Below are 25,473 nucleotides of genomic sequence, written 5' to 3'. Positions count from 1 at the left end.
ACCTCCTCCACGCCGAGCCGTTCCTCCGCGGCACACGCCGCATCCACGCGATCGGGGCGCACGCACGGCAGCCTTACAGAAGGCGCGCGCGCCCGATCCTCTTTCCTGCCCTCATCGGCTGCAGGCCATAACTAGCCATCACACCCCTGCCTCCCTCCTGGACCTATCCCTGCGTTCACTCAGACAGGCCTCCGCTCCTCCCCTTGCCACCATTGGTTCTCCGTCCTTTATTACCTCAGTCTGCCCTTTCCGTCGTCGCTCAGCATAGCTTCTCTGTGCAGTAACTTGTGCTTAGCTCTCTGTTCCAGCTCCTTGTTCCTGACCCTGCCCGTTTGGATTTCCCTGGTTTGATCTCGGCTTGGCTTCAGTACGTGTACCGCTCTACCCCTGGATTCTGCTTTGGACACCACTACGCTGCTCTCTCCTGCCCGACCCTTGGACATCAACCCTCCGACTACTGGCACCCCGGACTCTGCAATTATACGGTTAACCCTTTCCACACCAGGCCCGGCAACGCAACTCACCAAACTCCGAGCACACCCTCACTGCTGTGGGTGCGTGTTATACCCTTACCCACCTCAGTACTGGGTACTGGCCAGGTCTGTGGGCATACAGGCGTATATATAACTTTTTTTCCCTTTCTGTATACATAGGGGAATTGAAGATTCCCTGCTATATACTCCAGCAGCAGGTGTAATTTCCATATATAGTGAGTATAATACCAACTATCATTGTTACAAGTCCATCCAGCGCCATCTTTTTTTCCATATGCTTCACAGAATACTCAGGTATTTTAACTGAACAAAGATACCATAACTGAAATGTGACCCCAATGTAGGTGTTGAAGAAAGACCCTTAAATAAATTCAAGCGGTTTGTTTTGTTTAGCCTAACTGAAGCAGAGTGTCCCACAACAGTTTGGAAGAGACATTGCTACACTGCGTGATTACATAGGGAAAAGGTCTTGCTCTGGAAGTCCATAGAAATAAGCAATGTAATTTGGAGATGACATCACAGCTTTCAATCAGCGATCCTGCAGTCATTTGTGGTAATGTTTTTAGTCACAACATTTTTTTTTTTTTTAAAGACCCACTACAGATCGAGTACAGATGGGTAACTACACAAATTCAGGGAAACCCCCCTCTCCCCTGCTTTAGGTAGAATAAAAAATAAAGTTAGGTTTGCAGTTTCAAATCGGCATCATTGGTAATTGTAATGACAATCTACTACCAGCCCTAATTTATAATAGGCCAAGTAGAAAACATAATGGGTCGGGAGCATTGATTGGATGGCTTCTGCAAAATGTGGTAGAAAATATTAGGGTTGTAGAGTCAGTAAAATACATCCAAGAAGGCAGTGCACTGAGAGGGGGGAAAAAAAATGTACCCTTTCATATACCATTGAAATGTTTATTTTAAACAAATAAAGTCCAAATAGGCAAAAGATAACATATTCCTTTTACTAGACAGAATACATTAAAGTAGAAATGAGCGAGCCAAACTGGCATCATACACAAGCGTCTTCTAGAGGTTCCTGATTTCCCAAAGTTACTAATAAATTATATAATATATATTTAGATGGATAAAACGTCCTGGCATCAGTTTAAAAAAAAAACTGCCTTGAAGATTTGTGGAAATTTGTATTATTGACTTTCATATAAGAAAAAATTGTTACAGATGTCTGAAATTATGCATATCAATATTCATTTCACCAAATATGTAGATGAACTAGCAATAGTTTGTCACCAAGTGTGTAGGAAGTGCTCAACAAGTTTAGAGTTCATGGTGTGTTCTTTGAATGTTACAGCTAGTGAAGAGGATAGATTTCCTCACGCAGGCGAAGTCACACAGGCCTCCAGTTGTGTTGCAGAACAATGTCTGCTGCGCATCAGAATGTTTGCATTGTATAGTAGACCGAAGAATCACAAAATAAACCAGCGACAAGCATTGTAAACTAACAAATATATACACACACAGCAGAACAAAAATAAGTTACGCAATGTACAATAAACAGTAATTGGCGGTACAGGGCAACATTGCAGCTAGAACACTATCTCCACCCCACACACCCTTTTCAGACCAGAAAGCGCCAGCTATTCGTGCATTTCCTGCGACTCGTGATGTACAAGCTATGTGACTCATTCTTAAGCCTTAAAGAATACGTACACCAGCGAAGCTTGCCGGCCCCTCCCTCCTACGTATTACATGTCCTACTTAACCAGTGTGTATATGGTCTACTCTAATAGGCAACAGAATAAAAAATCCTTGGTTTTGCTCAAACTTCAGTTTCCCCCCCCCTTTAAAAAAAAAAAAAAGATACTCCTAACATCACAAAATGAAATACTATCGATAGTAGCTGGAAAAGGGGTAGAGTACCTCGCTGCAGAATCCCAAATATGACAAAAAAAAATGTGCCTTATTTTTAATTTACCAATTAAAAGATTGATTTTACTTATCACCTTTTCTACATATGAGGAGTGCACCTCAGAGCCTCTGGTACAACCAACACCCATTTTACTAGCGATACTACAAAGAACGAGGACTTTGAAAGTAATGCCAAGTTAAAAAAAGGCCAAGTAAAAAATAAAATTATATACAAAATCGGTATGTACAAGATGGGGAGGCGGGTGGAGAAAATGCAGCTTTATGTAAAAATCAACAGTTAAAAATGTTTCCACTTGGAAAACCGACAAGGGAACAGGTTATACAAAAATGTTAGCCTAAAAAAAGAAAAGAAATTGTAGACTTAAATAAATCTAAATTTGCAATGGAGAAAAATAAACAAGCAAAATGAATAAGCCAACAAAAACCAACCGCTTTAATTTTTAACTGTGCCATGTGTTAACTAAAAAGGTATTCTTTTGACAGATTGTCATTTTATTTATTTTTTTAAATAAAAAAGTTATCACAGATGGAAATAAGAGATCACAGAAATGCTAAACAGCCACATGCCGTTCTACACAATTATGCTGTTGCTAAATATACAAGAATGTGAAGACTAAATTAACAGTGTACCCTAAAAACAATGCAATTAGCAATCTTCTTGCAAGTCCAAATTATGCACCAGATTTTTAAGTTCAGACATCTGGAATCCAAGCAACACACACTGTTTGTGGTTTTTGATATATCTCAGGCACAGGTGACGTCTCTTCCCAAAATATGATGCAACATCAATCTTCCACATATCCAACATAGAAGACAGCAACTCTACCTCCTTCCTGCTGGGATAGGGCCTTTTGTGAAAATACTCTGTCAAGAACTCTTTTTTATTTTCATGGGAAGTTATGGATTGCTGTGGAACCAAAGCAAGGATAGGATGAGAGTGTTGCCCCACAGGAGGCTCTGAAGTGTCTGGTTTACCCTCAACCTTTCTTCTTTTGTAAGGCACTGACACCAATTCGTTATCCAAAGCATAAGTTACAGTCTGCTGGCTTCTCCCCATTTCATCTCCTGCAGCCTGTATGTCTGATGCAGAACCAGGTAGTTGTGGTTTTGCATAATCATGCATACCCCACGTATTTGGCAACTGTTCCTTTGCCTCATCGTTTTCTGTAAGAACCTCTGATCCAGACCTCATATCTTTCGGTGCATTTCGACAACGGAGCAGATGCACATCAATAGCAGACAGAGTCATACTTCCTGTGTAGACACCACAGCAATGGATGCACTTAAAAGCGGGAGTCTTTAAGATGGTATGCACAGTAGGCATAATATGGTGCCTGTCTTTCAAATGTGTCTCATATACCTCAGTCTCTGATAAATTACAATTGCAGAAGGGACATTTTGATGCTTGCTTTAGAACTACAACATTTGGAACAGTTGCTTTGTGCTGTATTTTAATGTAGATGGTTGAAGCGGTCTGGGAACTAAATCCAGTAATTACAGCTAGATTTATTTCCCGGTTTCCAATCTCATCTTTGGACAATTTAAAGTTAAAGTCAAAGTTGGGAAACAGTACATTACCAGAAGCATCACTTTCTAACTGAAAGCCTTTCTTGATAAACTCCATGTGTACCTTCTTTTGGGTCAAATGCATAATTCTCATATGATAGACAAAGTTTCTCAATTCATGGAAAACAGATCTGCAGTACAAGCAAACCATACCATGCATCAGTAGGTGTTTTAAAACATCTTCCTCTGGTGCAAAGATTTTGCAAGAGACACATCTGATGGACTTTTCTTTCAGCACTCTCAAGGAAGATGCGTGTGCAGCAAGACTGATTGGCTCAGTTGGTTCATTGCAGGTGGTTGAATCTGTGGATTTGCTGAGGGTGACCTCCCCTTTTATATGTGCAATCTGCATGTGTACTTGGTAGACATTTGAAGGGAATAGCTCATTGCACACTGGGCATGTCTTCCATTGTTTGGCCTCCTTGTCCAATGGGTTTGCAGCAAGAGTAATATTACAAGCCTGTTGTAAGATGTTCTGTGTCAAGGGCAAAACGAGGGGAGATGGTGCACTGGCTGTAGAATGTGAAACCTGTACAACGCTATCAGGCTGTGAAAATTGTACTGGCATTTTCATTGGGTTAGCAACAGGAACGCTACATGGCGTCACAGGCAAGCTTACAGAGACTGGCGCAAGAGTGTATGTCGGTATTCCATTTACTTGTTTACCTGTCGGAATGAGCTGCCTGAATATGGGAGCCGAGAGGAAGGTGTTTTGACGTACCCCAGGTTGATTTGCAGGAAGATGCTCAGGCCTCAGGGACTGATTTACAGGAAACATTCTGGCCTGATTCATATTAACCACATTGGGCTGTATAGGCTGAGGACACGCGATTACTCTGGATTGATTCACAGGAAGCAGCCCTGCATGCAACTGTTGATTGAGAGGGAGGACTGTAGGCCCCAAAACAGTTTGAGGTGCAGGAAGAACAACTGTACCAACAGGCTGGTTCAGAGGAAACCTAGACATAAAAACAGATTGGGGAAGCGGTGTCTTAAGGTTAATTCTCTGGTTTTGTGGTAAGGAAGCAGTTACAAATCCAACTTGAGCTGTTGGAGCAACTGTAGCTGGAATGTTTTGGATTGAACTTGCAGGAGAATTTGAGACAGCAGACATTGTCGGTACAACATTCTGGATAAGGGTAGTGGACGGCCCCACCAAGGCTTGGGTGGGACCATTTTGTGGAAATGATACCAACTTAAAGCCTTGAGAGGCTGGAACTGAGGCTGGAACTGGGGCTGGAACTGCTTCTGTGGACTTGGGTAACAACACTGTTCTTGCTTGTACTTTCCTAGCTTGCAGTCTGCTGAATTCGGAAATAGTCGTCCTCAACTTCTGTTCTAGATCTCTGTGTTTTTCAGAAGTCAAAATATGGTATATCAAAGCATCCTGGCTAGAAGCTGTGGAATTGCATTTTTTGCAGTAGAACTTATCCATGGGTTGGGTCTTGAAACCAGGGGTATTTTGCATTTCTTCCTCCGTTTTTTCTCCAAAATATGAACTGACCACATTTTCATAATGAGTTGTAAGAACATGCTTTTTCATGCTATAGTATAATGTGTCGGTAAATGAACATTTTAAGCAAGAAAACTTGATGTTATTCCTCGGTAGATTTGGATCCTCCTTCACAGTTTTGCGCACAGAGGTGTGAAACATACGCATGTGTTTCAGCACAGTTTTGGGCTGGGAAGCAAAAGAGCAGCCGGGACAAGCAGTCATGAGCTCTTGATCTTTCTCATCTTCGTGGTAACGATGCAGATGATTCTTAAACGAAGAAAGAAACGTGGTCGAGAAGCTGCACAGGCTACAACAGAATGGCTTTGTTCTATAATCCTACAAAGAAAAACAAAAAGGGAGATAGTCTTAGGACACAAAAAGTAACAACGAAAAGAAACAACATAACTTTTACTAGCATTCCACGCAACGGTGTCAGACAGACGTATCCTATTACCAGTGAAGTGTCCCACCTCCACACATAGCTTTTATACCAGCCAGAGAAAATGTTCACTGCAGTTTAACATGTTGAAAACTAGCAGGCAAAACTAAACAAAAAGAACAGAAGTGTCAAAACGACAGCGCAGCGATTCTCCGGCAATGGTTTATAAAAACAAAAACACTAAGCATATAGATCAATAGAAAGAGTGCTGCACTTCAATCCAAATAGCAGGACTTTGGACAACCTACTTTGCAAAATACCAGTGCAATACAACATTACATCAGGACCGATATACACCTGCAATTCACACAGCAACAAAAACATAAAATAAGTTGCCTGCTCTGAATAGTATGCCAAGTGTTTACCACAGCGAAGAATAAAAGTTGCATCCTTTACATTAAAGGATTACTTAAGTTACCACATTAAATAAAGCGAAAAGGGAATGTCAAAACTACCCTAGTTTCCCCACTTCTACCACCAATCCGCAGATTCATCAAGCCTTGTCCTTTACTTGACAACTTCAGTGGGCGTTACTGTCCATTCGAGTGGGTTAGCCCGTAATAGCGCTTGATGAATCTGGTGGGCAGGTCAGTTCCTTTTCTGTTCCAACCTGAAACTTCAGTTGATTAATTCATGTCGCCGCTTTCTTGCCTTTTACCTAGATGTTGCTTTTTGCTTTTCATCCTTCCTTTATCTGGTAAGGCCTACAGCTTATGAGGGCAGACTACTCAAATTGTTGACATTGGAAAAGAGGCTTCCAACAGGAGATATATTTACAAATATATTCAAAATCAATCCAAGGAACATTGGACAGTAAAAATGATATGGGGTCATCATCCCTTCATATAACAGAAAATGTGTGGGGGGGGAGAGAATCTAGATTTTAAAAGGAAAGGTTGTGCTTAAGTTGATGCCACTCCTGGACCAAGGCTGTGGCGACAGCTGAAACGTTGCGTTGGCTTCAATAAATATCTGCATTTATGAAATCCATGGAGTCTCTACACTCCTCGTTTCTAGTGTGCTTAAGTTAAAACATAGGAAGCGCATTGATGCAGGGAGAAACCCGATTACAGTAATTGCAGTCAGGAAGGTGTTTCCCTCCCCCACCCCCCCTTACGACACCTAATTAGTTGGCTAATGTTTAAATGGGGTTTGCCTTGTTTAATATAACTATAGGATGATGATTTAACATGATTAAAAACATAAGAAGTTTCAACTATATGGACATCTCTTCCTAATCTACCACATTACTAGGTGGCCTATAACAGATGTGCCTATTCAGAAAACTAGCTGCTGAAGGCTGTAAAATGGCTAACATGGTGGAGTATGTCTAGTGTTACAAAAATAAAAGTCTAAATAGCAGTTCTTCAGCAAATTCCCAAAAGGCAAATATCAGAAGAAAAAAAAGTTGAAGGGCCACAAGAGCATTAAAAATTGTGTACAAAACGACAATAAAGACTTACCAAGGATTATACTCCCAACATTGTGCAAGCATTTATATCATCTGTACCATGTACATTTATACTACCATGGCTTACAATAGTTTCAATGTGAAATAATTGCACTAAGTTGTGAAGGCAAATACAATGACATTTAGTAGGAGCAGACAGTCCAGGGGCCACTGTAAAGCGCCCAAGGGGGGTGGGGAGTGGGGGCTTGAATTTGAAGAGCCCTGGTCTATAGGGAAAAAAAAAAAAAAACATGCATTGCTTTCTGAAAGTGGGTATTTTTAAAGGCCTGGATAATAATACAATGAAGTGACATCAAGGGAGGATCTGTACTATTACTTCCCCTCCCCCCCCAACTTTAAAACGACTATGAAAAATGCTCTGTTTTAATAATGTCCAAGTTTTCTTCTTTTTAAACAAGAAACCGTCAGGTTGCAAGCTCCTAACAGCATTGATCAGGTTCAGTAGACCTAATATCTGTACAGACATTCCTGGTGTTCAGTACTTTTTGTGAAGACATAAAAAAGGCATGTTTTCTAGTAATCAGTAAGTTAAGAAATAAAAAAAAAATGTTAATGCCAGAGTTTCTTTAGCACTGTGTCAAAGAATTGCTGGCAAAGCAGCGTGAATCAGATATGGCTTTGTAAAATTACTACATTATAGCATATTTAAGATGTTTTAGAGTGCCTTACATTAAACAAATGTATGTTTTACTTAAGAACCAATGTTTAACCGAATTGCACTAAACTAACAGGCCCCCCCCCTCCCCCAATGAAGGCCTTTACTTGAATTTATTCTGCAGAAAAAGAAAAAAAAACGTGTCACTGAAAACCTTGTTACAATATTTCATTCTGCAACATCTGTGCATCTACTGAAACAGAAATTCTGAGTAGTGCAAGATGCTTTTGCTTCTACGCTATTGCCGATCACTAGTGTTAGACATACATTTCTGCGTCCAAAAGCTTCCCAAAGCGAGACATCCTCCCATGATGTACTGGAATAATGTTTGTCTCCTGGATTATAACTGTTGATTTCCTAAAAAACAAACAAAAGAATATATATTTTGATACTTTATGAATTCGGATGAAAAGGTTGCAAGCTTCACGATGCCTCCAGAATGTAATCAATACTATCCATGCAAGCAGGAGAGAGAAAAGAAAGTGCAGGACCTCTCATAGTATAGAACATACAAATGTATTGGCATGTTAAGATGGTATGATACACGTACAAAAAAGCAGATATGAAGCATTAAAAAGGTATAATAACCATGATTCTATCTAGGTGGTACACGAAACCCCTCACGTCTGCTGATTCGACTGGACGCCCTTCCAGATAATATAGGCGTTAATCTTCACAGCCCTCCAATAGCGGGTGTCCATTAAGTGCGAAGACCTCTGCCGTTCAGCGTCGTAGCAGTACATTGATATGTCAGTACTAAGCACAAATAAAAACGCGTTTCGTGATGCTAGGTTTCCTGATTAAGTGACCTAGGGTCACAAACGCGTTGGATTTGTGCTTAGTACTGCCATATCAATGTACTGTTCTGCTCACTGAGCACTATGCTTTGTAATTATATGGTGTGCGCAGAGACTTTATGAAATTATCAGTGCCCGATCAGGCACGCTCACATCAGTGCACCTTTCCTTGCTTTTGAACTGGGACTGCAATTGTCTGCATTCTAAACAGCGGAGGACGCCGATATTTTGAGTGCGGGTGACGTCATGGAACGGATTAGCTGCAATGTACTCCACTCCTCCAGGCGGACGGCCCCCCTGCTACAACGCTTTACGGCGGAGGTCGCCACACTTACCGGGTGTCCATTATCGGTTGGACCGAAGGACGAGGGCTGTGGAGATTAAAGCCTATACCATCTGGCAGGACGTCCAGTCGAATCAGCCGACTGGAGGAGGGATTTCGTGTACCACCTATAATCCTGGTTATTGTACCTTAATGCTTCATATCATCTGCTTTTTTGTACGTGTATCATACCATCTTAACATGCCAAAACATTTGTATGTTTATACTATGAGAGGTCCTGCACTTTCTTTTCTCTCTCCTGCTTACTAGATGGTGATGCCCTGACATGCCTTTTTGAAATTGCAGCAGACCCTCAGATTCCCATAGGGAAGCTTGTATTTTCCCACACCTAAAACTGGTGTATCACATTCTTATCACCTTTCACTCTGGTTTTAAGATGTGCTTATTGAGTTAATACTGCACTATTCTTTATATTATATATGTTGTTTACAGATGTATACATATTGAGACAATTTTTTTTTGCACATATTTTCAATTAATATACACTTTTGTGCGTGTCGGACAGCCCTGGCTGACTATCCATGCAAACCTATGAATACACTGCCTCCAAAAGTACCCAATCTTTCAGAGCCAACATGTCATGCTTTTCAAGATAGTGTCAGTTGCATTTTGTGTTTCTTTTCTAGATTTAAGTCAAGTATTCAATATTTGTCAAGACAGAGCAACCAAATACCCTGCGAGATGGCTGCTCATAATTTAGAAATTCAAAGTGAAATCCGGTGAAAAACTGGAGAACAATATGTTGCAATGACGACAATATTCCTAGCCAGCTCAAACAAAGTCATTTTCCAGACAGACCTGGCTCATCTCGCCAACCCCAAACAGCCTCTGGTTGATCTTTTTTTTTTTTTTTTTCTTTGTGCAGACTGTACAAAGTAATTAGGTGAAGTCAGTACCAAGCATGTTGGAGAAAAGCTATCCTCACAATCACTGGCCATTCTGGTTGGAACCTTCTACAGTGATTGAAGTCTAGTATTTCAGACTACCTGCCGTCTTCTAGAAAAACCCATGCCAGGATACCATGGAAAGAAACAGTCTATCCATTAAATGCATGTATTTAATTTTTCCCTGCTTGCAGTTTGAGCACAGTGGTCCCCGAGAGCTGGACTGAAATACTCCAAGCTGGTTAACACCTTTCAATGCACAAGAGGTTGCAGTCATCGGTGGGGTAAGTGCAATGCATCTCCTCGATGAAGTGTTCCTACACTGGACCGGCTTTAACTTTGCAACAAAAATGGTCGAAGCATGAACCTTGCACCAGCTGCAGAGCCAAATCGCCGACCACCTTATAGGCTCCTGCCATAGGGCCTGTATCACCTAATCACATTTGAGCCCCTGATTATCTTTCCCTTGCTAGCTGGCTGACAAGCTCTCTCTGCTTGAACCCAACCAGCTCTCACAGGCCTCACATGAGCTGCTGAACTTCACTAGAAGGCAACTATAAATATTGTATGGGTAGAATAAACTGCGTGGGTGCAAAGGGCTGTGCGGATGCAAGAGTACAAGTGCCTCTGTGGGTGCAACAGTAACTATTTTAGTTATGGCTATGACCATCAAGGAGCAAGTGCACACAATAGCTCCATAAAAAGATATTTAATAAAAAGGTTTCTTCTTTGCTAGTTTTATAACCAGCAGATACATGTGCCCATAACCAATGTTCTTAAAAAAAATTGGAACAATAACCATAATTGTGGCTGTCAGAGTAATGAGATGCAGTCCTTAAGATCATTTGAGTTTGACATGGCTATTGTAAGTCTGCAAACTTCCTGAAAGGTAAACCACCATAAAGCTATAATCTGAGCATTTTACCTTGTAAAAGAGATCCCCCCTGCCTCCCAATATCTGACAGGAGGCAGCCATATTAGGAGTCTTGTCGGTTCTCGGCTGGCAATTGAATGGATTTAAAAAGTTTCATTTTTTGACATGCTAAAAATGTGGGTTTCAATCAGTGCATATCCTTGGCGTTTTGGATGCTTAATTCGTGTACCCGTGTTTCCTATTTTTTTTTACCCACAAATATATAATAAAAAAAAAAACACCTTCATATTTTAATGCACATTGCACCTAGGAAACATCGGATGAATGAAAACCAAGGTGTTTAGCACAACTCGATGTATAACCTGTAGAGGTTTTAAAATACACAATGTTGTAAAGCTATTGCCGAGACCAACATATTACTAAAACAGATCTTTCTTTTAAACTAATTTAATTCTTTTAAATCTGACATTGCACACTCAAAACAACTTAATTCGCAAAAACCTACGTTTGATTAAGGGAAGTCTGCCCACGAAACGTTATGCCAGGGAATCTCTACCTAGTCTGTATAGTAGTGATGTACCGGGTACCCAGAAATTACCCGGCCATATTTAATCTACCCGGAAATTACCCGGACCATGGTGCCGGGTATTTTCGTCCTGCTCTGCTCCCTCGGTGGTCCTCCTCAATCAGCCCCCTTCCTCCAGTACAGCGTGAGAACAGTACGGAGAATGGCAGGAGCAGGGCAGCAGAAGAGAAGTACCTGCAGCCAGCAGCGGGAGAGAAGGGCAGCATCCTGCAGCAAAGCACCGTGGCGAGAGAGGACGGCATCCTGCAGCAAAGCACCGCAGCCAGCGGCGAGAGAGGACGGCATCCTGCAGCAAAGCACAGCAGCCAGCGGCGGGAGAGGACAGCAGCCGTATCCCATCGGTCTGACCCTGAAGTCTTCTCCGACTTCCGGTGTCTGCCGCTGCTACAACGCACTCCTTCCCGACCACCCTCCTATGCCGCTCTTGCTCCACTCATGATACTCTTCTCCTGCCGCCACCAGCTGCTGACCTCTCGCTCAACTGCAAGTGGTCATCCTCTGCAGGAGGCCGTCCTCCTCCTCCTCTCCCCCGCCACTGTTCTACAAAACATACCCGGCCGTTTTTTTGTTTTTTTAGGACCCGGTACATCACTACTATATAGTTTTTTTTTATTATTGCTGGGATAATGTACTGTAGAGTTTTGAATACAGCTTTTGCAAATGGAGTTGGCGTGTGTAGTGCCCAAGTTTTTACTAATTTACTCCATGGGTGTGATTGACGAGTTGTCACCCTCCGTATTATGAGATTCTGTTCCACATGTTTATAGAAATGGATAGAGTACACTATGTGATATTTTGTCTCCCTGTCTTTCTTCAGCAAATAAAGATACCACTTGTCAACATTCCTGTCTTTCCCCATCATTGCTTAGCATATACTGCTTCCACTGCAGCCAGGGATTCTGGGTAATGATATGCACACAAGCCCTCACAGTGGCTCCCTCTTTGCATAGCCCGATAAATGTATGCCCTCCATATTGCAGCTTTTCAGTACAGCCAGGGTTAAAGCGCAGCGCCAGTAAAACCTACCCTATTTTAAAACATTTATTTCACTATAAAATGTGCTATGGAGACCAAAATACGAAAATGTTGTCAAAGCACTTACCGTTAAGTCCCTCCTAAGACAAGTGTTAATTAAGGACAGAACAGGGGCATGGTTAAAATCACAGACGTATGTTTTCTTAGTTGCCTCTCTCTCTTTGCATGCTTTGTGTATTGTGTTACATATCATCCTGCCCATACTCATCAATATCGCTTAAAAAACTTTTTTTTTTTGTGCCTCCAATGTATTACACACCACCTGTCAAACCTCAACCAATATTTCTGTGCAGCTACTCTTCTTTCCTTTGTGCTTTGAGTATGTTGAAATTTCTTCTCTGGTGTGCTTTAATTTGGCCGCCTCTGCATGCGCCTTCTGCGCTGGCTGCTTCTGCCCATGCGCGAGCGTATGTGAGATTAGCCAGCGAGGACGCGCCCTTACGTAACTTCCTTTACACATTTTCGTCTCTGTAACAGGGACTTATTGTTGGAGAGAAACTGCCTCTAACACCAGCAGTTTGCTGGTTAATTGCACAGGCAATCAACTAGACCACACCTGGCTGATTAGGACTGTTAGAAAAAACCTGGTCTGAGTAACAGGAAAGAGATTCCTTAGCTCACAAGGGAGCTGACAGAAGGAAAAGGAGGGCTGGGTTCTGAGAGGAATACAAAAGGGGTCCAGACCTCTATGATTGGACCCTCAAGCAGACAACTACCCGAACACCACTGACCTGAAAGGCCACCTGCGTTAAGGCCGTGGTTATACCAGAAATCGCTGGCGACGCTGCTTAGTGCGACGCCGCACAGCTTAAAAACAATAAAATCCAATGAAAGCGCACATACCAGCGCCGCAACGAACTGCAAAGCTCCTGTCATGAAGAGATTTTGTTTTTCACAGGCAAGGACGAGTCACGTGATTTGCACGGCCAATCACAGTGCATCTTAAACAAACCAACTGGTCATGTCTCCTCGGCAGTAGTGCTACAAATCGCTTTTGCATGTGCACATGTCGCCCGTCGACGTCACCGAATCGCTCTGCAGTTTCAGGTATAATTGAGGCCTAAGATACAGCTGAGACTTTGGGGTGATAAGTGGGTGAGGGGATTTCTCACCCTCCCCCCCGCCCTGCAGAGCGGGACTGGGGAAGTAAGTTAGTCCTTACACAGGGATAGGTGTTTATTGTATATTTTTGGTTGCTGTATTGTTTAAAGGAACTGGCAATAAAGCTTTATTTTAATTTCATCTTAAAAACGGTCTCCATTTCGTACCTCTGCACACATCTTACAGTCTCCGTGAAGGAGATTTATGCCTATGAGAATTTACTAGGTGCCACTAAAGTTTCACTTGGGGGGAGGTTTTTTTTTACGAATTAAGTAATTTCCTATTCCAGCAAGTAGGAGGGAAGGAGGAAGACCAAAGAATATGAAGTGAGCCATAAACATGTTATCATGCCTCAAAAACTCATTGCTTGGCATGGTTTTTTTTGTTTTTTAAACATATAACCATACATATGGATTTGATAAGAGGTGACCTATTTCAGATCAATACATGTATGGTTTACTGACATTTTACACCCACAGTTGCTCACTTTCACATGCAGAGGTGCTTTATATGGGATTTGCATCAATGAAATACGTTAGGAGGCTTTTCATTGAAGAAGAAATTTACAGAGAGCAAGCAGCAGATCTGTTTACGACAGCCTACATGATTTCAATGGTCTTTATTAGCAAATTTGTACAAGCTATTGCACAGAATACCCAACAGCAACGGCTGATATTGTCCACATAAAGCAGAAATTCATGGCAGCTAGAAACAAAGACGCTCAAAAAAGGACTTCAAACGCCATCTTGTCTGTTTTTCTGTAAGAGGAAGAGTGTAACCCAGATGTGTACCAACCAAGTGAAGAGGAAGTTACTTTGCAACACCGAGGTCATAAAAACGCCGTTTCGATTGGCTGAAACACAACCACCTAACTACAATAAAAAGGGGTACACAGTAACAGGGTGTAAATCCAGCCAATGAGAATTATCTGGCAACAACCAGAAAGAACGGTACCCCATATAGTGTATAACAGACTGTGGAAAGAAGCTGTGTGCGCACTATGCAGAGACCAGCAAGGATTAGCATCCGATTATTCAGTCTCAATGCAAAATGTGAAGATATACTGCCACCAATATCTGGTGCTCGCTTCTGTTATTCTGCCCATTTAGGTGCTCCCTTGCTTGCTTAGTGGTTCTTATTAATTAGCATAGTAATCATCTTAAAACGGCACACCATACCACACACACACACACACAAAAAAGGAAAAGAAAGTGTCTTACCTCCAATAAGTTCCTGCAGCTTTCTAGCCCAATATCCAACAGGATTTGCTTCACCCTTTTCCGCGCTTTCCTAATTTTTTCAAGATTATTAACAGGTGGTTGAAACATTTTGACAGTCGTGCTGAAAGAATACAAATAAAAAAAATAATAATAATAAAAAAAAAAAAAGAGATAAAAAAAAAAATACGGTTACTAGGGACAATTTGAATGAGCATGCTACATACTGACAAGTGTGTTGCATGGGCTATTCCACTTGGTCAAAAAGCAGGTTTGATTAAGACCAGTGGGTACATTTACTTTGCCTGAAAATAAATGATTGTACATTATTATGGGTCACAAAATTGTATTTCCCCCCCTTCTCCAGTTTCTTTGATCAGCTAATTGTGTCAGACCAATGATACATTTCAGTCTGTAACAGAAGGGTTAGGAAACATACAATGCTGGACCTACTTTTTAAAGAGGCAGTCCAAGTGGCACTTAAAAGCATTTTTTTGGTTTGTTTTAATACACGCAGCATTTGATCACCTTTATTGAAAACCAATTATCAAAGCGGTCGATCAATTCGTTCTGTGATCAGCAAAGATCCTGCTTCCCAGGGTTCACTAAATGGCTGCCTTTCAGTTTCAATCAATCCTTCAGGTCATTGTAACTCAGCAGTTACAATGTATTCATATATTACCACGGTAACATTATTTATTGTTACAGTTTGCAGCTCAAACTGCTGGAAACATTGCTGTAGAAATCAAAAGGATGTTCTGTATATTAAAACTCATTAAAAATAGCATTACAGAATTTAAAATAAATAAATGACGAGAAATTGTGGGCACAGAAAATTAAATTAATACATAAATTAAGTAGGGTGATATTTCCAGTTATCTCATGACTGCAACTGATGCAACTGAGACACGAGTAAAGGACAACAAAGACTAGATGGCTTCTTATAGCCTGAATCACTTCTTGCTTCACAAATCGAGAACTTTCAGACTAACACACACACACGCACACGCACCTTGCCCCTGTATTGTACCGGGGAAAAGACCGTCTATCATAGTCCTGCAAGTGTATTGCTCCTAGTGTTCAATTTCAATGAAATCATTTTCAAACATTTGCCAGTAGCACCTCAGGTGAAAATAATAACTTGCGGAAATTATGAGCTACCTGCTCGGCAAAAAACAAATAATATTGGGGAAAGTAGGGAGAAATGTGGAAGTAATGAACGCAGCTGCTGCAGAACGGTTCTAGAAGCAGAGCTGTCAATTACCGCTCTACTTATTGAAGGTGTTTCATAGCTCTGCTTCAGCAGCCGCTATCTTTCTTGCACCACTCCTCTCCCCGTGGCGGACAAATGGCTTCCTGCACTGGACCAGCAAAGGTGACATTTTCCCATCCCTGCCAATCTGAAATCACTATTGCCACTGTGATTCAACTACAGTTCACCACTAGGAAATACAACTGCTATAATATGCCTCATTCCCACAATGAGAAACAACTTGCACTACTCTATACACAAGTAAAAACAATACGGAATAAGACCATGCATTTTGTTTGAACTTGAATGCAAGTGTTACGCCCCATCAAACTGGAGACAAGGCACCCTCAAAAACCGACACTGGCATCAGGTGCACGGTAATGATATCAAACCACCTAGCCTGACCATGTATATAAATCATTTAACTACACTTCCTGAGCAATACAAGCTCCTCACTGAATACACTGCACCAATAAGGTCTTAATGCAAGAGATACTTGGTTTGCAAACAAACCAAGAGCAGCCATTTTAAAACCTCTCAGTCCTCCACTACAATTTAACCAGCAACTCAAGTGTCTCCTTCTGCATTTTTCTTCCATGTTATTCAAGTAATAATCCCCGAAGAACAGGGCATTACTGGCCAATATAGCCCTGGCTGGTAGAGATGAAGGCCCGAGGCGAAGCCGAGGGATTTTAACCCAGCCAGGGCATTATTAACCAGTAATGCCCTGTTCTGAGGGGATTATTACTATTATAGGCTAAAATGTAGACTTTTTTCATAAATACATGTTATATAGTTATATACAGTGGTTGACAAATCACCAAAAAATCTACTCGCCACCTAGTACCAAACGTGTGCTGCTTGGGCCAATATTTACTCGCCCGGGGGTTAAATCCACTCGCCCGGGGCGAGCAAATGTATAGGTTTGTCGAACACTGGTTATATAGATTTTTTATTAAAATAAAATGGTAAATACATGAAACCACCTCTATATACACACACTGAAGCTATCTTTATCCACACACTGCCGCCCCCTCTGTGTATACACACACACACACTACCTGCTGCTACACACAGAACACACCGAACACTATTGCCACACACACACGTTTCTACACCCATAAACACTGCTGCTGACACACACACTGGAGCTCTATACACATACAATAGCACACCACACACACTGCAGCTGCTACATCCATAAACACAGCCACTTACTTTGCAGCCCCCCCCCCCCCATCCGAATTCAACTGAATCTGCTCAGTCACCTCTATTGAGGAAGGGGGAGGAGTAAACCCGTGGCTGATACTTCCTGGCCAATCCCCTGCCCTGTCTCAGCTGTTCTGAAAGCAGATTGGCTGGAAATAAACACATTGAAAATATACACAATGCAAGCTGCAAAAATTCCGGGCATTACTGATTGGATAATGCCCGGAATTTTAACCAGAGAGCAGGGATTTCAGTAATGCCCGGAATTTTACTGCTTTAGCCTATAATTTTTGTTAATGGTTTGGTAGCAGCCACCAAAGAATATTTTTCTTGTTGACCTTTGGATATGAGGCATGTTCCATTATCACCAACACGACAGGGTATAAAGCCCAGAATCTTTACCAAAACCTCCTCAGGGGATTTTGTGCTGCTAAATTAGAAGCAGAGGCCCCAAAGCCTATAGGGAAGAGGTACAGGACAATGGCTATAAGGGGCCATTTTGGGGTGAGGGGCAGGGTAAAAAGGAGGCGTGGGGGCCGATGCCCTTTGTGGCTCTCCCTGCAGGTGTTTCCCTCCCTCCCTTTCTTGGTGGTTTGGCAGGTTGGTGTATCTAGGAAACCGTTCTCATCCAGCTAAACCAACCCATTTCCCAGGTTTGACAGGAGTTATTTATGCATTTGCATAACAGCTGAAGCTATGCTCAATTGAAAATCCCAATTAAAAACACGACGCATTGCATCCAAAATTGCTGATCAGTATTTAATACTATTAAAAATCGATTACAGTAAAAGCCATGCTGCAATCATGACAATATGACTAAGATCATATTTCCACGGTTATACAACTATTACTACATATCCAGTATCCCTTAAAACAGTGCTTAATCTTGAGTGGTGCCTGACATAACCGTTAGTGACCTAAAAGTCACGCTGCTGTGCTGCCCAATGCAAGTCACCATAAAAGTGGGCCGCCCCCCCCACCCCCCCACAGGATCTTCTAAAATACTGCGATGTTAGAGGGATGCCTTCTTTTGAAACCTTTACGATGACATTAGTCCAACACTGAGTGCCACCAGTCTTTTGGGATCGAGTCTAATTCAGTAACAATGGCATGGTCGTGACCGCTTACCCCTGCCTCTCACGTGAATGGAAGTGGAGGATGCTCCACTTCTGCTCCAAACAAACTTACAGTAAACAGGATCCACTCCAAGAAAAACAATCAGAACGTACACCTGGTACATTATTAAGGCAGAAAAAAGGTTCAAAAGGTGGGCATCAACCATTACATATTGGGTCAGTCATTTCCTTTTTGTTTTCCCAGACAGGGTGGTAGTAACATTGGGACGGTTCTGGTTAGTTTGGAGAGTTATCCTCATCTGGAGTTCGAATAGGGAGGTCCCCTCAATCTTCAGTGGAATGTGTACCCACAAATTACCCCAATATTTATGGGTTAAGGTTTTCTCCAACTGCTGGGGAAGGAGACTATTGGAAGGTTCTACGAAATGTTATAGGCATTAATATTTTATGATGTTTATGCCCAGATTTATTCAGGAAGCTATATTTTTACCATGTGTGCATTTCCAGTACTGTTATATTGCTGAAGCACTTTACAAATAATATGCCAAGATGTCCTGGTAGATTTAAAGGCTGGGAACAATGCTATACAGATAGTGTAAATGTGTCAAATTAAGGATTTATGAAAGATTAAAAAAAAAAAAAAAAAACACACACAAAAAAAAGTTACATTGACTATTAAAAAAAAAAAAAAAAAAAATCATTTGGACTGAAATGTTTGTAATGTGAGAAAACGTTACACCGTGGGTAGAGTTATAGTCTACAGGTTCTGCTGAACAATGTATGATTTTAATATATATCGTTATTGTAGTTGGAACATTGCTAGCACCAAATAGACCAACATTTCCTTAACATTCAGGGGCACAAACACCCTGAGCACTCAAAGGGCGAACAACGTTTCGGTTTCAATCACCAGACTTAACCGCTCATTCATGTCTGACATCTACAAGTAATTTTTAAAGGTATTTTGCAATTTGTCGAGACATAGAAGATGTGACGGTACGGGGTAGCCAGTCTTCATAATAAAAGGTGAAGCCCGACTGGTTACCCCTGAAAACAGTGGGTCCCCGATAGCTTAGAAGCACCATAAGCCGAGGACACGTGTGTAAACCTCTCCTGTTGTACACCTGGGAGTTCAAAGGGGGATATTTGGGTGGAAATGTGCTTGAAACATGTGCACAAGGTCGCATCTGGTCTGCGGGTATGCGTATGCATGTTCCCGCAATATTTCCCAACCACCATGCTTAGTTTAATAGTTGCATTCCCGTGCCCAGGTTAGAGGAAACAATATGTATTCATGAGATGAGCCCTCAGCTCCGATTGGCTGGTACAGAAACGATCTGTTCTGATTGGTTGCCAGCCCCTTCTCCATGTGGACCATAGAACAGTGAGGTCTATGTAAGGGGACTGACCAATCAGAGAACCAGACAATCTTGCGCTTCGTCCGATGAAGTGCTGACGGGATTTTCAAAAGTGCTTTGCCCAGAACAGCAAAGACCTCGTCACAGTTGCCGGAGAAGCCTGGCCTAGCTGAGGACAAGTTCTCAGATTGCGGCCAAGTTCCAGCCTTTGCCTTGCTCGCGGTTAGCAGGTATAGCCAAGTACCTTTCCTGAAAAGGGGTACCGTGGAGTTCCTGGACATGGAGGAGACAGGGTAAGCTTTCTGAAGCAGATGCCCCGCACCTAGTGAGGTTAGAGACTCTCTCCTCTTCTCCCCCCACCCAAGTGTGTATTTCTTGTACATATCACTGTGTCGCTGCTGGTCTCACCAGGACAAAACCTCATTTTATTTCCCTACCTTGTTCTGCCTAGTGAATTGATCCCGGAAGGTTAAAGGTGTTAAAAGTACTTGTCTCCCGTGACAGAAGGTATTGGATTTGTTCCGTCTATTCCCTTTTGTCTAATTTCAGCGTTTGATGAGAGTTTACTGCCTCCCTGATAACAGGGCAGAGGAAACACTTGCATGACAAACGTCCCCAAATGAGCAAGAGCTAAGAGTGGTTATGTAACAGCTGTGAAGCTTGTCCTTCTAGCGGAGACTGCGATCTGGCCACAAGAGGAACACAAGCAAATCCCAGTCGTCATCGGGAGCGGTCATGTGATCGTGATGTGCTGCAAGGGCTGTCGCACCCTGGTATCACAGCCCTTCCATCATGCAAAAGGTTCAAGCAAATTGCCAGCCTCACTTTCTGTTTTGCCCTAGTTTATTACATTATGTTACTGCTCATTTTAAAGCAGCAAAGAACCACCGAAGTCTACAGGAGTTTGAAGTAGCCTAGACCTCCCTTTTCTTTTTTTACTATTAACATGGGTGGGAAGCAGCGGAACCATGTTAATGTCAGACGTGGTTTCCAAGATGAAATGGTGATGCCTGTGCATATATAAATTCCCAAAGGCACATGGACCAATAGGAAGTAGCGAAGCACAACAGTGCGGCTCCCTATTGGCCTGCGTAAAAGCAGGTATAAAATCGCCTTTTTGTTTCCCCTAATGGAAGCGATGCCGTGGCACCTTCCCAGGAACAAGGGTTGCTGGAGCTGAAAATAATTTTCCACCCAAGTAAAGAAAGGCTATGGTCAAGATTAAAAAAAAAAAAACAAGTAGAGGGAACTGCTCCTTTAACTCAATGTTTGCACTTTGCCAGTGAGCATGTCCAGCTCAGGGTTTTTCTTCTAGAGTTGTAAAAACATGATTGTCCTGATCGCTAGCTTCTGAAATTACCATGGTAACCTTTAGACTGCAGTGGGCTCTGCAGAAAGCTTCACCTTAACCTTCCAGGCACATAATATATTTCACACACTCGGTGAAAAACTTTAAAAGTGGAGAAAAAAAAAAAAAAAAGGAAACAGACAGTTGCTTTAAAAAGGCCCAAAGCCATCAGTAGTGTGCACATGGCAACTGCTGCTGTTTATGCACCCCACCAGGCAACACAGATTTGTTTTCCATTCATACTTGACTCAGATGGGTGATGTCAGAGTGGGAGGGACTTAGCAGCCATGTTGACACAATCATCTCATACTTCAAAATGTGCAGTCTCATTTAGAACCAGACTGAAAAGCAGCACTAAGGTTAATGCATTAACGCTTTGTGTCCTTTAGATGTACCGCATGAGGGCCAGCACAGCAGTGGCCTTTATGACATACCCTGTACGTCACGACATTATGCTTGTTTTCAAAGGGTACATCACACCAATACTGCACACTCCGTGGAAGAGAACTTCCACGCAATTCAGGGTGGCCCACTGGAATAAGTCCGAGATCATGACATCACATGACGAGTAAGTGCCAGAGAGTATTGTGTCCACTAAGGTGGCAGGGCCATCTAGCACTAAAGGGGTTCTAGCAGAAATCCAGCCCAAAACCGACATATTAAACAAACAAAAAAATAAATCATACACCTTACCTGAACTCAGGGCTCTACCCGAGCCGATCCATGCTCATTTGATGTCCAAGATACCTGTAGTTTTTTTGTTCGACACAAAACTACAAATATGAGCACAGGGTCACAAATAGAAAGTTGCAACGTCATCTCCTGATGATATCGCAGCTTCCTGTTGGCTGCCGGAGCAAGTCTGAAACCGCGTCCAGCTATTTGCCCGTTGCTATTACCCTGTGGTAACAGGACTATGGAGTTGCCTTATCTTCTGCCTTTTGTTTTGCATCCCACTCTTCACTAACTGGTCCAGATACACAGGAGGTGGAATGCAAAGTAGACACATAATATTAGTGTTGGAAACAAGCGATACAAAATTTATACCAAATACCTATGAGCTTGCATAGTACTTTAGATGTACCAAAAACAAGCACATTAAGCTGTAGGTATTGTAACGTCAATTGGATATGCTGGTGTGCTTTTTGGAGGTTAGAGGTCCAAGATTATATTGGCAGCCGCACGCCACCGAGTGTGCACTCAATATAATTTAATCCAGGAGGCTATAAATACGCTAAGTTTTTCTAGTTTGTGATGTGCTAATTCAGAATTAATTTTTTTAAAAAATAAATATGGATCCCCCCCAACTCCTCCCCCCCCCCCCCCCCCCCCCGTCACATTACAATATCACTTCCCTATGGGAAGAACGACCCCTCTCACTTTTGTTTACATTAGGATAACAACCAGGACACACACTTGATAAACAGGGACAGGAAGGCAACAGATAAACAAGGGCCACAAAAGCCAATAAACACTCTTCCTCTGCAGGGCAAAGTCAAGAGATAATAATCCAACTCCTCCTGCCTGGGAGAGGAACCTGCAGGACACCACAGTAAAAAGCGCCGCCAGAGCAGCGCAGTGTCTCCCCACCCCCAGTGTGAGGTCACTGCCCGGGCTGCTCATAGAATGCGAGACCAGGATTCCATTCTGCACGAGGGCAGACAGGAGGTGCGCTTCGCACCGCACACACAGAACACACCGCCCGCGTTAACATCTTCACTGCCAAGCAACTGGATCCGTGCGAGATTACGCAATCTCTGCATATGCACATGTAATAAGACGCATGCGTGTGTATGTATATATACACACCCACACCTCTCTCTACGTGCATTACAAAGTAGTGTTGTACAATGTTTGGGAGGGGGTGATGTGGTGTGTGTTCATGTGTATACATAAAATGTGCACTCTAACTTACAAGGCACATTGTGTTCCCTACCGAAACCTATACAAACACTACTTTGTAATGTTGTAGTGCAGTATACCCGCACACGTAGGCTTTATTGTGACATCACTGTGATAATCATACACACTGCCCCTGCAGAGACGACACACGTGGGTGCCAGCTTGGGGTTGCATGTGCCTTGGGGACCCGCTGTACTTACCCGGCAGCGCTGTGAGAGGGAGCTGCTCCTCTTATAACTATCACTGGGCTCCGATCCGCCTCCTGCTGCAGCCGCTTTTACTTCCTCCTGCTGGGTGAGGATGCGAGTCCCTCCTCCCCCTCTCTCTCTGTGTATATACACGCGCAGGTATATTATATGTATTGACCATGCACCTACCCCGTGTGGGTGGGTGTATCTATATCTGTGGGTGCCCGCTCCTCTCCTGCTCGGTCCCGCCACCGATGCTCCTTCCCCTCGCTCAGTCACCGCCAGAAAATGGCGGCCGAGTATACAGACAGGAAGTGACGTCAGAAACCCTAGAATTTACATGCACTGAGTAAGTGTCCAATCGGGCCACGCCTTGACCTCATTGGTTTTTAGGGGGTGCCTCTATATCCAGCACCTTGAGGTGTAATGCACAGGACCAGCAAGGGGTCAGTCAATTTGGGGGTCCCTTGTACTCCAAACTGCTCCCCTAAGTGGTGCCCCTGCACCCCCTAATTATTGTGCCCAATTTGCAGGGTCTGAACAATGCACAGGAGCTCTCGCGAGACTTGATGATTTCAGGTGACGTCAGAAGAAGGTGGAGTAAGTGGGGCATCACTGTGACGCGACTTAGTCACGTGGTTCACACAAAAGCCCCGCCCCATATTTTATTTGCATCTAGACTGTGTGGGCGTGGTCTTCAAAGTCCCCGCCCATTGCCATGCAGCCAATAGAAAAATACCATGGTGCACTTGTTGTTTTCCGATGGAAGGGTAGCACTTTGGTTCTGTGCCACATGACACAAACCAATGGTAATTAGCCATTGAGAGATTGTGGAGAAAATACAATATATGGTAAATTAATGCTAATTTATTTGCAATAATAATGACTACTCCAGTAAACTGTCCAATAAGTAGCTGCTGTCAATGCATGCACAAATATATGGATACATTGATTCTAATCTATGCAATATCCATTGGAAACTCAATAAAGAGTGGTCCCTATTTAATGGCTCCTCTACATTGCATCAATGGTTTGATGTATTAATGTGGATGGAATAGACTATGCCAGGATGTTGGGACAACTCAACATAAAGATGGCTATTGAGTTACAGTGCACCCAAAATACCAACCAAAACTCCACCAAATACAAATCAATGTATAGATAACTTATTTATAAAACTAAGTTACGCAACATCTGTGGTTAAACGTCAAACAACCAATTGCAGATCATTCACTCTTAGTAAAGAGGTTGGTCCCAAAACATCACCTGTTCACTGTCATCATATCATACATGGCAATGCCACAATCCCAGATCTCATCTTCCATGATAAATGGAAAGTTACATTTTGCAATTTGTGAGTACAAACACAGAAGTGGCAGAAATACAATCTAAATGTCTGCTACTTTACTTGTGATTCTCTGATGGAAACCTCTAATCATTCATCCTTTTGCAATTAATATCCTCATGGGGGATGGGGGGGGGTCATTGCTTTCCCTCGGATTCTCTCTGTGTTCAAGTGCAAGGGGTGCAGACATAACAGCTCTGCTCCCAATGATAGATCTGTAGCCAAAATAGTTTTTTTTTGTCATGTTTGATATATACTAGTATTGGAAATTATATATTGATTCCAATTTTAATTATTGGTTGCTGACACACATTTACAACTTTGAACTATGAGATTTCTTTCAACACATTGCCTTTTAAATGTGACATCAACAGTATTTTGGAAGAAGTGAATTGCAGACACACTAATGCATCTTTTCATAAGTCTTTTTATAGTAGCAGGGTTAACAAATCACAGGTTAAACAGAGTTTTGGTGAAGTTTGATTTTTGTACAAGAGGTTTCTGCAGGTATAACTTTGCACAGCAAAAAGTTTTAAGTCTTGTCCTAGTTCTAAGTGAAATTGCAAATAAACCCAAAAGCTACTCGATCTAACTCTATGACGTTTACCAACTTCCAATGTCATTTTCTGGTTCAGATGGATTAAACTGCTTTGTTCTTTAGAATTAAATCTCTTATCTTTATCAATTAAATTGTGCAGATATTTCTGGGTTATGATGCTTCTTTTATAAAGATCACATCAGTGGCCTTTTGAACTATCAGAGAAAGTTGGATTTCTATTGTGAGCCTATAAATTAGACCACCATATTGGTTAAGACAAAATATGTACGTGCCAGTCCTAACTGAATGCAAACTGTCCGTGATGTGCACTGGTTGATACAGAGATCCTAACTAAGATAAGGAATCAATACTCTTTCACCCATCTTGACTATTGTAACCTTCTACTATCCG

General features: G+C 42.3%; 1 protein-coding gene across 5 annotated transcripts; it reads right to left on the bottom strand.

Annotated features, from left to right (window-relative positions):
* Window positions 1–2,797: 2,797 nt before the first annotated feature.
* Window positions 2,798–23,739, bottom strand: ADNP2 (ADNP homeobox 2). 5 transcript variants are annotated; one of them, XM_075585556.1, is made up of 4 exons: window positions 23,192–23,739; window positions 14,850–14,970; window positions 8,277–8,366; window positions 2,798–5,780 (listed from the first exon to the last, which is right to left on the bottom strand). In XM_075585556.1, exons 2-4 carry the CDS (start codon window positions 14,955–14,957, stop codon window positions 3,030–3,032), a joined length of 2,949 nt encoding a protein of 982 aa, XP_075441671.1. In that variant the 5' UTR covers window positions 14,958–14,970; window positions 23,192–23,739; the 3' UTR covers window positions 2,798–3,029. The 5 variants fall into 5 exon arrangements, with proteins under 5 accessions (XP_075441671.1, XP_075441670.1, XP_075441672.1 ...); XM_075585555.1 differs by having other exon boundaries at window positions 23,369–23,738; XM_075585557.1 differs by lacking the exon at window positions 23,192–23,739 and adding an exon at window positions 21,783–22,370.
* Window positions 23,740–25,473: the final 1,734 nt, after the last annotated feature.

The sequence above is a fragment of the Ascaphus truei genome, chromosome 2, assembly GCF_040206685.1.
Source record: "Ascaphus truei isolate aAscTru1 chromosome 2, aAscTru1.hap1, whole genome shotgun sequence".
Taxonomy (NCBI): Eukaryota; Metazoa; Chordata; class Amphibia; order Anura; family Ascaphidae; genus Ascaphus; species Ascaphus truei.
Note: the sequence above shows the minus strand (reverse complement) of the source record. Positions and strands in the feature narration are given on the sequence as shown.

Coding starts and splice junctions, on each gene's coding strand:
- ADNP2 (XM_075585556.1), bottom strand. CDS start 14,957: ATGTTTCAACCACCTGTTAATAATCTTGAAAAAATTAGGAAAGCGCGG. Junction 8,367..14,849: donor GCTGCAGGAACTTATTGGAG/GTAAGACACTTT, acceptor TTTGTTTTTTAG/GAAATCAACAGTTATAATCC. Junction 5,781..8,276: donor AAGCTTTTGGACGCAGAAAT/GTATGTCTAACA, acceptor TTTTCTTTGTAG/GATTATAGAACAAAGCCATT.